The 13,530-nt window shown below is 42.8% G+C and overlaps 1 protein-coding gene across 1 annotated transcript in view; it reads left to right on the top strand.

The window, feature by feature from the left end:
* Positions 1–13,530, top strand: part of ACOT12 (acyl-CoA thioesterase 12) — a 38,457-nt gene that overhangs the window by 21,169 nt on the left and 3,758 nt on the right. Inside the window, 8 exon segments of the mRNA XM_037032228.1 lie at positions 3,663–3,707; positions 3,710–3,803; positions 5,319–5,438; positions 6,285–6,435; positions 7,294–7,349; positions 7,619–7,682; positions 8,325–8,408; positions 13,324–13,457. Of these exon segments, the coding sequence (XP_036888123.1) occupies positions 3,663–3,707; positions 3,710–3,803; positions 5,319–5,438; positions 6,285–6,435; positions 7,294–7,349; positions 7,619–7,682; positions 8,325–8,408; positions 13,324–13,457 (748 nt within the window).

The raw sequence follows: 13,530 nt of genomic DNA, 5'->3' as shown, positions 1-13,530 counted from the left end.
TATAAGGCCCTCTCTCAATTAATTTTTTTATTTTATAATTATTTTTCAATTGTGTGAAAATAGGTGGTACACATGTGCAGGGTGAAAAAGTCAAAGGGTACAAGAGAGCATTTAGAGAGAAGGTGAATTTTCCTCCCATCTGTGTCTTCCCCATTACACCGCTCCCCTCCATGGAGAGAGCCAGTCACACATGCACAGCACACACTGGCACATCCTCGTAGCTTGGTACTCAATTATACACCTTTCTCTTTTTCATTTAGCAACATATTTTAGAAGTAGTTTATATTTACTTAGAACAAAAATGTACCATTTGAGTAAGAAAAATTAACCCGAAGATACCTCCATCAATACTAGATTTGGATGTTTATATGGGGCCTTATTTAATAAGATCAGTAATCAAAAAAGAGAAAGAGAAGTTGGGAAGGGTTTCAGATTTCATACGCCTTTTAAACATCACCTTAGGAAACGATCCAGTTCTGATTGCTGCAATATGGTGGACTTGGTGTCTGGAGAAAACTAAAATTTCTGGGTAAAATATTTACAAACATCTTTGCAAACACATCTCAGCTGGCAGAAAAATGGGAGAAAACTTCCAAGTCAAGAAATAATCAGCAAGCACAAGCACAGCAGTGTAAGGAGACACAAGAACTGACTGGCACTTGCTTTGGGAGGACCCTGTAAGTGCAAGACCCCAGGCTTGTGTTTGAACAGGCGTGCCAGGGCTCGGAGGCCAAGCCAGGACCCGTGTTAGGTGGAGGGTTGGATCAGGGAATCTTACCTGGAGCTCCAGCCTCCGAAAGGTGGTGCCCTCAATGAGTCAACTGGAAAAATCACAACTCTGGAGAGCCATTACGGATGCTTCCCTGTCTCAGTCTTGATCTAGGTGCAAAAAAGGGCTATTTTCTTTCGCGAATTCAACCAGAAGCACATTCTCTTGCAGAATTGGTGTCAGAATTCACATTACTTGTTTTGCCTGAAACAGGCCGAGTGTGAAATGGTATTGTGTTGTGGTACCTACAGCTGTCCTGCAGCTGCTCTGCAGCCACACAGGCACAGCCTCTGCTCAGAGATGACTTTAAACCCAGCTCTCAGGAGTTCCCACAGATAAAGGTTCAAGGAGTATGAGCTCCTAGTCAAAAATCATACAAGTCAAAAATAAATAAGTCACCGAAATCCAGACAAAGCACCAGACAATGGCATGAGGCCCCACGAAAACTACAGACATTGAATTTATCATATAAAGAATGTGAAAGAAGTATATTAAGATATTTTAAGAAATAATAGAATATAAAAAGTATTTTAGAGGAACAAGAAAATGACCTAGAAGATTTGACAAAGAAACAGAATTTCTATACAAAAACAACAAGTGATCATTAAAATGTAAAACTCAATGAATGAATTAAACAGTGAAGGCTGCAGACTGGAATATAGATCTGAAGGACTTATCAAGAATGCGGATGGACAGGCAAAGAAAGGCAACTATGTGAAAGAGGTTAGGAGACATAGAGACTGGGGTAAGAAATCTAACGAGCATCAAATCCAAGTTCCAGAAGTAGAAGATAAAAGGAATACGAGAAAAGTAACACGGGAAGCAAGTGCCATAGCCATTTCATTAAGAGGCAACAAGAAAATGTAATGCACATTGAAAAGATGTCAGACCTTGTTATTAATCAAGGAAATGCAAATTATAATCAACAGGAGACACTATTCCATGCCCCCCCCCACTTGGGGGGAAAATTGAAGCGTCTATAATCCCGTTTAAGTGAAAACGGGGAGCAGTGGAACGCTCGTAAACAGCAGACAGAAGTATAATTCAGTCCAATTATTTTGTTACTTAAAAATATTCTGTTGATAACAAAGACTATGAATGTAGAATAAATTGGCCAAGTTAAGTTTATTCAGCTCTTCATTCAATAAATATTTACTGAGCACCCATACTCAGGAATTCTCTTAGAATGAAAAAAAATCAGTCTTTGTTTGCTCGAAGGAGCTTAGGATCTGGTGGGGCAGACAATCAAATATCACACAGATAAACAGGAAACTGTAACTGTAGAAGACAGGGATGTGTAAGAGCTTGTTAAAGGTGGGGATTAGCTGTGGAGGTCAGGGATGGCTTTCCTGAGAGCATCATGTCTGGGATAAGCCAAGAGAGAACAGGAGGTAAGTGAAAGGAGGTGGTGGTGGTGGCGGCTAGGACAGTTGCTACTGAAAGAGGGACCCGGTGTGCAAATGCCCTGATGTTGAAGGTAACATTTAGTTGCATGAACAGAAAAGAGGCACAGTGGCTGGAACAAAGAGGGAGGAACTGGGAGAGAGAATATAATGGAGGAAAGAGAGGCGCTGGCGGTAATCAGACAGCTGTGGGTGGAGAGGTAGACGTAAACCAGACCAGGAAGGAAGGGCTTAGGGCAATGGGAAGGATTTTATACAAGGGCAATGGGAAGTTTTGAACATGTTTTTGAGCAGGTGAATGAAATGATCAGTGGAATGAAGGGGAAAAAATAAAAGAATAAGACCATCAATTAATTGTAAATTTCAAAATTCCATTAGGAAATGGGGTTAAACAGTCTCTGTAACCACTCTTCCCTGCTTAGTCAGGTGTGACTGTGCCAAGAATAGCTTCAATCCCGGTTCCCAACAACAGCCAGGCACATCTATGCCCTCACACTGCGAGCTCGGCTCTGCCTCTGACTGGCTCACCAGGGCCGGTGGTACCCCGTGGTTGGGAAGTCTTCCCCACCGCCTCAGCAACAGCAAGTGAGATTTAAGCCTCGTTGGTGATGCACTTGGTGATGCAGGGACCAAAAGTGAACACATTTACTGCTTTGCAGATGAAGTAAATGGTTCCTCCATTGGTGAGAGTAAAAACCAATTTGCCAGTCAATGCAGCAGATATGATTCAAAAGAAGCACAAGGACCCTGAGGTGGACCACCTACTGTGTCTTCTCTGTTGGTGACCATGTTCATTACAACACAGCAGCCCGGGAGCCAGGCTCTGTTCTGAAGCTCAGACAACGTGGAGCACTATTCTATATTCTCCATGTCTGTGGCCCCGTATAGCTCCAGGTTCTTTATTTTTAACAACTTTATTGATAAGTTGATAGACTTTTTGTTGTTTTTAAATTTGTATTTTCAATTACAGTGGATATAAAATATATTAGTTTCAGGTGCACAACATAGTGATTAGATATTTGTATACCTTACAAAGTGATTGCCCCAATACAGTTTGGTAAGTTTTGAGACACGTACACACCCATGAAGCCAGCACCCCAGTCGAGATTACAACATACCCATCGATCGCCAAATTTCTTTCTGCGCCTTCTTGCCCTGACCTTTTCCTCTTCCACCCCAAACAACTCAAGTTTAAGTTTAATCATGTTTAATCAAAATTCCAACCTACCAGGACCTGGTAGGTTGGAATACCTTCTTAAAGAGGCCCTTTCTGACCTGTCACCCAAAACACTGTAAATATCCACCATTTGGGTGAAGTCACTTTGTAGAATACAACCTATTTATTTCATTAGGAGTTTTAAGTCTTTGGGAATAATATAATTTTTCTAAAATCTCAGGATTTCAGAGTGCTGCTGGGACGGAGAGGCTGTGCATGTCTGGTCCTGTGGTGAACTAACCCGCCAGCACTGATGCTCACGTCTACCTTCCAGATCTCAGCTGTGGCAAAGAGGAAAGGGCGGTCTCCATCAGGGGCACTTTGAACTTGTCCTCCCACCCCATGCAAACCATCATGGAAATACATCTGGTGGCCAGATTATGGCTTGGATGGAAACGGTGGCTATTTCTGCAAGGTGCTTGGTTTTAACTTCATGGCGTGTAATGTCAGGACCAGTGGGGCAAGTGGAAAGGGCTTGAGACCTAGTTATTGGGCAGATCAGGGAGACAAGGAGAGGACAGTGTTGTCCTTATCAAAGTGAGAAAATTATAAGTCATTTACCTGTTTACTATCAGATTAAACTGTCCTTTCATTTGAAGATGAATCGTTAAGTTCTTGATTAAAAAATAAAAATGAAATGACAGTTCCCATACTTTACTCTGAATTAGGAATGTTGACCTTGTGGCATTGCACCTCCTTGTGATGACGGTTATGACAAAGTATCCACAGGTGCAGAGTAGGAATAGAAGACAGCCTTGACACTGAAAAGCCATCGTTACCAACATCTGAGAAGGCAGTTTACAGTTAGACCTTCGAAGATTTGTTAGAGTCAATGTGGCCAAAGGATTAACTGAACGAAAAGAGGAGAAAAGAACCAACTTGGAAGAATGTGTCTCAGCTTCAAAAAGCTTATTGTATTCTTAGCAGAACATGTAGGTAATTGAGTAGCTTTAAAGAACCTGTGTCCTCTGAAAATGCATCTGAACAAGATTTGCCCTTCTGGCAAGTTTTGTAACCACTGAAAACTGTTATGATTTTATTTCCCCCAAACTACAAGAATTTTATCAATGCACCTATAGTTATAACTATAGTTAGAAGCCTGTAGTTATCCTCCCTATAAATTATGCACAAATAAAAGAGAGCTTGTTTTTAAAATGAGATTGTCATCCTTAATGACAATAAAGCATTTGAGCCTGTTCTGTTGTAAAAGCCTACAACACAATTAACTATGGCAGAATCTCTTCACTGAGTGTTAGCATGATTCTGTAGAGTAATTAAAAGACTACAGTGGGAATCTAAAATGTAGAAAACAGTGGAAGTGACTTTCTGAGATTAAATATTCTTTATAGATATTTCCAAGTTCACACAGGCAAAAATTGTAAAGTGTGTACCTGTAGACTTTCAGACTCTGTGCAGCAGTCTAGGTGATGTCTCCGTGAGGGAGAGTGAGCCCTTTGCTGTGTGGGTGTGTCACATAACTGACCTGGTGTGCGTGGCAGCAGCCGGTGGTGCTCTTCATGGTGCCCTCCTCCACCCTGGGAGTTCGCCGCTTCCTGTGACTGTAGTCATGAGCTGCCTGCTGGGATGAACATAACCCTCAAATTAGAAAGAAAGACATAGTTTCTCAGAGGGACTTCCATGGGGAACAAAACAAGGGCAGGACTGTCACCACAGGAGCAGAAGCACCAGCATCTTGGTAAAGACCCCTCAGCTCAGGGACATGGTATTTCCTCAAATATTTGCAGGTGGTGTACAGAACCACTCCCAACTCACACGATCCAGCCATTTCCTTCCCTAGAGTTAAAAGATGTTCACTTACAAAACCCCTTGAACACTGGTCTTTTGTGCCTGTTAAGCGAATCAACATTTCTTGAAAAAATTTTGGAGGATGATCCATTTCTTGTCTCATTCCTTCTCTTCGTTTTCTCAGCCTCCTCTGTTGAGCACATCCACTTCTGAAGTCTGTGGACATGTTTAAGTTCCAAGGACCATCTACCATCGGCGATTGCCTTGTCTTCAATGCCATTGTCAGCAATACATTTCAGACCTGGTAAAGTGTGTCTAGTGCTCTCACACAGCTATAAATGAATTCAGACTTGCTCATGTTTTTAAATTTTTATTTCAGTCTGGAGGAGAATATAGAAACTACTTTAAAGTAACCAAGGAAGGTGCTTCTATTTTTTTTGAGACTTCACTCAATCTTCAAAATTCAGTCACACATTTTAACCTGGGATTCTGCTTGAGGCCTCCTTGTACTGAGTAAATTATGATAGATTGGTGTTGTCTCTCATTAGAAGGGTGACTGTATGTCCCAGTTGACCCAGGATGGTCCTGGTTTATACCTGTTGTAATAACTTTTCTTTTCATTTTCAAGAGTCCCGGTGATTCTGTGGTCACCAGTTCATAATGAACCTGTCATTTATCACCATGAAGGTCAAACTGCTATCTAGTTATTTTTATTACTCTTGATAATGTAATGCTAATATCTGCTTTAGCATTTTTTTCTTTTTAAATGGGAAAAAGAATACCTGTATTTCCTGTACACTTTTGGTGTTTGGCGCTTTTTAATTACAGAACTGCTTGGAGGGGAGAAAACTTGACTTTGGCACAATTTAAACTCCTCTCATTACCAAAACATGTCCACGAATACACACATGTAAAATCACAACTGGCCTTTTTCCCACTTGAAATTGGGAGAGTAAAGCAGAAAAGCTTGCACATCAGATCTATAGGCCTGGAAAAACAGGTCAGTTGACAGTTGCATAGATTTGCAGACAACAAAGGAAAAACCCAGGACCCTCCTCTTCTTTGCTTGGTGGAGGAGATGGTGGTGGTGGGCAGAGAAAGCCCTGTGTGCTCCGCTTCTCTGCCCACCGCCCTGTGTCGCCCTCTGCAGTGTCGGAGTGGGAGTGAGCGTGGAGGCCCTTGACTGCCAGGAGTGGTCTGAGGGCCAAGGCCATCACATCAACAGTGCTTTTCTCATTTATAATGCTGTGGGTGATAAGGAAGAGCCATTCACATTTCCCAGAATCAAACCGGTGTCAAAGGTAAGTGATTAGCAGAACAGACTTATTCTTTTTGACTAAATCAGTCTAGTCGTTTGTTGACATGATGGTGTCACCGGACCTTAAGTGCCAGGTCCTTGAGACTCAGTGTCATAGAAATGAGCACCGAACTCAATACAAGATCAAGCAGGTAGAGTTTATTGAAAAGAGCTTGCGCACAAGGGAGTTGACCAGAAAAGAGAAGTCGAACTCCTAGAAGGGTTCCTGTGGTTGGCTTACACAAGGGCCTCAGGGTGCGGGAGAGCTCGGGAATGAGGACGAGGTCAGTTGTCCCGTGATCCTCGGTACTGACAGATGTTTTCCTTCAGCAGTGGATCATTCAAAGGGCCGAGAAATAATGCCTTCACAAATATTCCAATTACCATATACTTCACAGGACAACTATTTTGCAGAACATGATAGTAAGAAAGGATGTTATCATTGTACATTCTTCCCTTTAATGATGTGATCAGGTTCATTTACACTACGGAAATTTACTGAGAGTAAGGAGGCATAGTCAGGCCTCCAAGATGGAGTTCTCGCAGTCAGGATGGAGTCCAGACGTTTCCCCTGCACTGTCTCCGTGGGGCCCTGAAGACCTTACCTCGGCTGGGCCACGTGCTGCTGTTGGGAGCGTAATCTCTTCCCAGCCCATTTCTGACTCTCTTCTCCCACTTCACAGCCTGTTCTCTGTGCTGCTCCACATACACCCAACTACCATCGACTCTCACCTGAGGAGCATCCACACAGAGACACTAGGTCCCTGTTAGCTTTTTCAGCTGACTTAGGAGGGAGAGAGACTTAAGATTACAGCACTGAAATATTAGAAATTGATTGGTTTTACTTTGTTTCTTAGTAAAGGATGATTTCAGATGGTATCATGGAGCTATAGCATGCAAGAGAATTCACTGAGGCAGGTGAGGGCCCCAGGTGTAAGATTTTATGGTACAGATCTTACCCCACAAATTAAGTAACAAAAGTCGCTCTCTAGGTCTCTATTCCCAGGTAATGTAAGAAGAGAAGGTCTGAGGTTTTCTACGGTGGTACAAATTCTTCTTCCTGATTGTTCCCCCAGCAAAAGCAGCTTTCAAAACTGCTGATTTCAGTTCAAGAAAGTGTCATGGTTACTGTTGTGTGCAAAATGCAGGGAAGAAAACTGTTATTTAACATTTTAATTTCTTTCCAGAAAATATGTTATTTCCCACAAAGAAGAGGTTCCACTCTGCATACACTGGGACATTAGCAACCAGGTGACAGTTGGAGTTTATCATTTGGAGTTCTCCATGCAAAAATCACATCATGACACAAACGAACATTCCCTTGTTTCACTGATCCGGGTTGCCACATGGGTTAGATAAACAGGTGACTTACAGCAACCAGTCACTCAAAATGAAACAAAACCAAACTACCAGTAACTGGTTACCCTTTGCTTTAGTTATGGATACAGTTCCCAAGTTACAGCCTGGGGTCCTCTGCCTCAGAGGCATTTCATGGGATACTGAGATCTGGTGTCTTAGCACGATTTTTGCTGAATAACATGCCTACCAGCTTGCATTTTTATCGCCCAACAACAAAGTATTGGTTGTTTTAATGTTTTTGGCCATAAAATATAAATGGAAATCCAAGTTTACTTATAAAACATACTTCTAAGGGCAATCTTGCTTTTGCTCAGGATACCAATTAAAATGATACTAATTTGCTAAGCATACAGGCCTCATTTTACCTTGTCTGAATTCTGAATTAAGAGTTTCAGACAGAAATTTTGACCTGTAGCATAGTTCTAAGCCCAGCATTATCACTTTGCCTCTAACAGTGCCCATTTTCTAAGCAGAAAATACTTGATCACATATCTGTGTATTGAACTCACAGCATTTTAAATATTTGCATTTTAGGAATCCTTGAGTAATGGCAATGTGGAGGATTTCAAAAAACTGGTGGCCAAAAGTGGCTGGGAGGCCACCAGTGCCCTGGAAAAGGTAGGAGGCACCCAAGTGTGTGCACAGACAACGCACGGTTCTTCACAAACAAAAGCTGTCAGATGACGGATTCTAGAATGATGCATCTGAAACCTATATAGTTTTATTAACCAATGTCACCCCAAGAAATTCAATTAAAAAGTTTAAATTTTTTTCCTGGTGCTAGAGATTCTGCTTGCACCACACTGCTTTTAAGGAGGTAAAAAAATCTTTTGGGAAAAGTATTTCTGAAAGCCACGCCTCTTTTCAGCCCTGTCTCTGCTACTCCAGGCTGGCCGGTTTGGGGCCCTTCAGATACGCCCTGCTCACTCTCACTTCCCAGCTTAGTTCTCATATTCCACCCTCCCCTCCCCTCGGAACAGGCAGATCCTACCTGGTCTTCAAGATCCAGGACAGGTGCTTCTCCGTAAGGCCACTCCTGTCACTCCTGACTGAAGGACCTTTTCTGGGAACTCCTTTAGCAATTCTTTAAAGTTAATTTGTCAATTAATTATGCACTATCTCGTGACGTTTCTTGCACAGATTCATTGAATTGATGAAAGTCTTAATAGGTACAGAACTTTTCACACATGCTCTTTTCCCCTAACTAGATTATAAACATTTTAAGAAAGAAGACTGCCCTCTTGGTATCTCTTTTAACACCTTTCACCTTGTTTTTTGTGTCACCAAATTTTAATAAACACGTGTCATTTGGAATTTAATTTTATCTAGCTTCAGAGGTATCTCAGGAGACACTTTGAAGGGGATGCCCACACTGACCAGTCTGTGAGCTCTGGGGGGCCCGTTTCCCTCTTCCCTGTCTCCCCTGGTCATAGCAGACTGGTAGTACTCAGGAGATGCTCATTAATGCCCCCTTTGTGCTCACGTTTTGAAGTGCGCCGTTTTCCTCATCAGCATAGCAGTAGCCTCTAAAATCTCGCCACTGTGTTTCGGTTTTCCTGGGGCAGTCCTGGCTGTCCCATCATCATTGCTAACAGTGCCCCCAGGCTCCAGTGCAGATCATGAATGATGTGGCCGCGCATCCTGACATCAGAGCAAACTCAAGTGCTACTTCGCGGATTCCTCTCAGCTCGGATTTCAACCTCCTCTCTGTGTCTCGTCACAGGATACGGGTTTTAGTATGTCTCCGTTCTCACTTCTGAGTCCTTTCAGGGCCCTCCTTACTCCCTTTGGGGCCAGTGAGCTTTCCATCTACGCTTGGCTCCGTGATGCAGAAACACCGGTTTAACATAACAAAGTAGTCTCTTTTTCTTTATTTCTCATAAAAGATGCTATAAGACTTCGTTTTCTTTTACACATATGAAACCTGCTTCTTGCATCATTGCTGGCATCTGAGTATTCGTGAGCAGCATTGGAAAGAAAACACTCGAGTCTGAAAGGAAGGAGAGAAGACATTTTGTGAAGTGATATAAAACATTAAAATTTCAGTTCTTTGGGAGTTAGGGGTCAGAAACAAACCTCAAGTATACCAACAAATATATGGTATATTTGTTAGAATCTAAGGAGAGCCACCAATAATGAATTTTTAATTTTTGTAGAGATATTTATTAGAGGATATTGTATAATTAAAGGAACACTCTTATGCTATTTCTGCTTAATTAGAAGCCCTCCATTTTTAGATCATATTTATGTTAAAAATCTGATATTTTTCTTTCTAAGATATCCTTCTCTTAGACTTTTTAAAACTTCTATATTCTTTTAATTTTAAAATACAGCTCTCTTTTTCTGTCATCTTTCGGTTGAATAAGCCTTACGATACAACTGTCTGTTAAGAATCATACTTATTTCAGTGTTTAAAATCTTTACTGATTTTCTATAGAAATTTCTCAAATGGCAAAAGTCTAAGATTTCTGGCATTTGTAATGAAATTGGGCAATACCTACTCTTTTAAACTTTATTTTATTTTCAATGTGTAACAGTGGAATTAATCATAGTCATAATACAGGGAACAAAAGATATAGGCTCATCTTAAAGGAGTTTATATTCGGTAAACATCACACATATACGTGAAACAGCTGGAGAATAATTTGAAGATACTTTGTAAACAAGTGAGAGAGAGCAGTGTTTAATCTGTGAAGATCAGCTCTTAGGCAGAGGGAAGGCAGTTCCTCAGAACTTCGGAGAAGGGGCGTTTCCTTTCTCCGAGGAGAGAGTGGAAGTAGTTGCTGGAGGGGCAAAGGGAGCTTTCTAGGCAGACAGTAGCTTGCGCCGGATCTTCATGGTGGACAGTAGCGTGGGCAGGAGACTGGCCAGACAGTAGCGGCTTTTTGTTAGGCGTAGCCAAGGAAGTGCTAGAAAAATCACAGTGAAAGTCAGAAAGGCAGGGCCACTTGAAGACCTTTACACAGGACAAAAGCCTCACCAAGACCGGGGAGGGGCCGGCCCCAGAGCTACCGGTGACTGGGTCTCCACCCGTTGTCCCCAGGGCAGTCCCCAGGCACCTCCAAGGAAAGTCAGCCACGCCCTTCCCAGGCCTCTGTAAAAACCAGTTTAGTCCTCACAGTGTTGTCTCCATAACATATTTGTCAACAGATACTGTAAAAAGCTAAAATTTTGAGTTAGTTCCACTGGTGCTATTTACATAAGACATCCAAACTCATTAAATAGAATCTTATTCGAATGAAAGAAAATATCATCAACAAAATGTTAGCAAGCTCCAGCAGATTTTGAGCCCACTTACTTTAAACTTCATTTTATAAAATAAAATTCTTCAGGTACCAAATGGTAAAATGTTTGAGTTGGTTACACATGGAATGTATAGTCTGTAGTAACATGTAATGTGTGTAACCTGTAGTCTTCTGAGCATGAAAGGGAACTTGTTTCCTTGGAGAGCTGGTCTTGGAGGGTTTTCTCACTGAGCAAAAGTTGGCCTTTCTTAAACGGTAGGGTTTCACAGGAGCCAACATTAGCCACTGCCTCTCCTTGTCTGCTTCGTCTGCTTCAAGGCCGTTGACTCTGACAGCGAAGCCGTGAGGGGCCTTTCTGCTACCTTCACTTCTGGGGGAAGGGTTAAAGTGTCATTCTCTCATGCAAACTGCACTCAGCACTCACTGTGTAAGTCTGGAGAGGTCCACAAGGGCGAGATTTAAGGGTTGGGAACAGCAGGGGAAGCAGCAGCATCGTCTCTGCGCCCGGGGAGCAGCTTCCGGGGAAGGTGCTGTGGTAGTTCCCCAGAACTGCTATAAGGTTTCCCACAGACTGGGTGCTGAGCCAACAGAAATGTATTGTCTCCCAGGGATGAAAGCTAGAAGTCTACGATCAAGGTGTTGGCAGGGTTGACTCCTTCTGAAGGAGTGAGGGAGGATCTGTCCCAGGCCTCTCCCCTAGCTTGCTGGCGATCTTTGGTGTTCCTTGGCTTGTACATGCGTCACCAGATGTCTCTCTTCCTCTTCATGCAGTGTGCTCCCAGTCTGCATGCCTGTGTGCAGATTTCCCCTTTTCATAAGGACATAGGTCATATGGAATTATCTCTAATGGCCTGTTTCCAAATGAGGTCACATTCCGAGGTCCTGGGGTAAGGATTTTAACATATGAATTTGGGGAGGACACAATTCAACCATTAAGTGCTCAGCCCAAGCCAAGCTCTGCTAAGGTTGTGGAATTCGGGCACCTGCCTCACCTCCTCAGAGCCCCCAGAGCCCCTGGCCACATGGCCACCAAGCTTTGATAAGGTGACTTCACTCTGGATTTACACCAGTGAACCTCCTTCTACTGCTGCAGCACAAGGGGCAAAGTTAGGCATGCCCATGCTGGGTGAGTCCCGGCCACCAATCGGAGCCCCGGCCACGGTTCTTGTTCTGTTTGGTGGGTCCCAGAGCTGACACCATGTCCTTTGAGGGCTCTGTTGAAAGGCAGACTCGGCACTGTGTTTGGTGGAACAGGTAAAATAGCATAAGCAAATAGTCACTTCTTTCCTTTCTAAGCCACTATCCGTCACTTCCTCATTTCTTCATTCTCTTCTTGAAGGTATTTATGTTTAAATGAAGGTTTTCTCTCCCACAGCCTGGTGTTTCCATCTGCTTGGTTCCCGCAGCAAAGTCTTAACCCTGTGCTTGTTTGTCTTCTCACAGCTTGTTGCCATGGGAATAATTATAATATAGCAAATCTCAACACTAACTTCAAAACACCCTGAAAGAGATGGAGGTTTAAAATGGGCAGGACAGAAATGTGCTCTTAGCAAAACACATACCTCTGCTTATTGGCAAAAGCACAGTAGAAAGAGAGTTCAGAGTGACAAGCAATCCATTCATGTTTCGGCTTATGCCAAATGGCTCCCCAAGACAGGCCTCCTCTTATCTGGTGAATAATGAGCATTAGAAAGAAAGCCAGGAACTGGCCAGCTGGTAGGACAAGCCCAGGGATCACAAGGAAAGAAAGCTTTGTGCTGCAGATGCATGGTGCTCCTGCGGCCCACTGAGAGGTCCAGTTGGTCTGGAGGTGCTCAGCTTACCTCCTGGGGTCACCTCTGCCCACTTGAAGACACAGCTGACATCTTGGCAAAGTGGCCAAGGCTGTAGCCTTGGCTCCAAGGTCTTAGGGGGAAGAGGAGGCTCAGCGGTCTGAGGATTATTTTCTTTTGTTCCTGAATAGAGGCAGGGAAACATCACAAAGAGATAAACAGAGAAAGGCTGCTTTTTATTTTTCATGAGAAAAACTATTGCACAATAATTAAATAACCCACTTTCGACTCATATATTGTTTACAGGACACAGGAGTGCCCTCTGGTGCCATCCTGGCCAGAGCTCTAGATGCCCAAGTATCTGAAGTGAAATTGCCATCACTGTGACCTGGGCACCAAGATGCCTTAGCTAGTGCCATCAGCCTGCGACTCCGTATGCGTGTCTGTGGGCTTTTTTAAGTGAAAACATCACTTTAATTTTTGTAATTTATTTATTTGTTTGTTCTTATCTTTTAGATAAAAATACATCCTCTGGAAGAACATGATATTTTATAGATTTGGGTTGAAAAGCAAGTGGAAAACCCAGCATACTTGGCTTATCATCTCTTGTCTGACTTTAACAAGTGACCTTTGTGGGACCCCCATTATGTGTAAGGATAAATTTAAAATATTTTTAAGTGACCCTAATGTCATGGGAAAGATGACCTCCACATTGCCCAATTT

This window comes from Sturnira hondurensis, unplaced genomic scaffold, assembly GCF_014824575.4.
Source record: "Sturnira hondurensis isolate 20B ecotype Veracruz unplaced genomic scaffold, ASM1482457v3 Scaffold0021354, whole genome shotgun sequence".
NCBI lineage: Eukaryota > Metazoa > Chordata > Mammalia > Chiroptera > Phyllostomidae > Sturnira > Sturnira hondurensis.
Note: the sequence above shows the minus strand (reverse complement) of the source record. Positions and strands in the feature narration are given on the sequence as shown.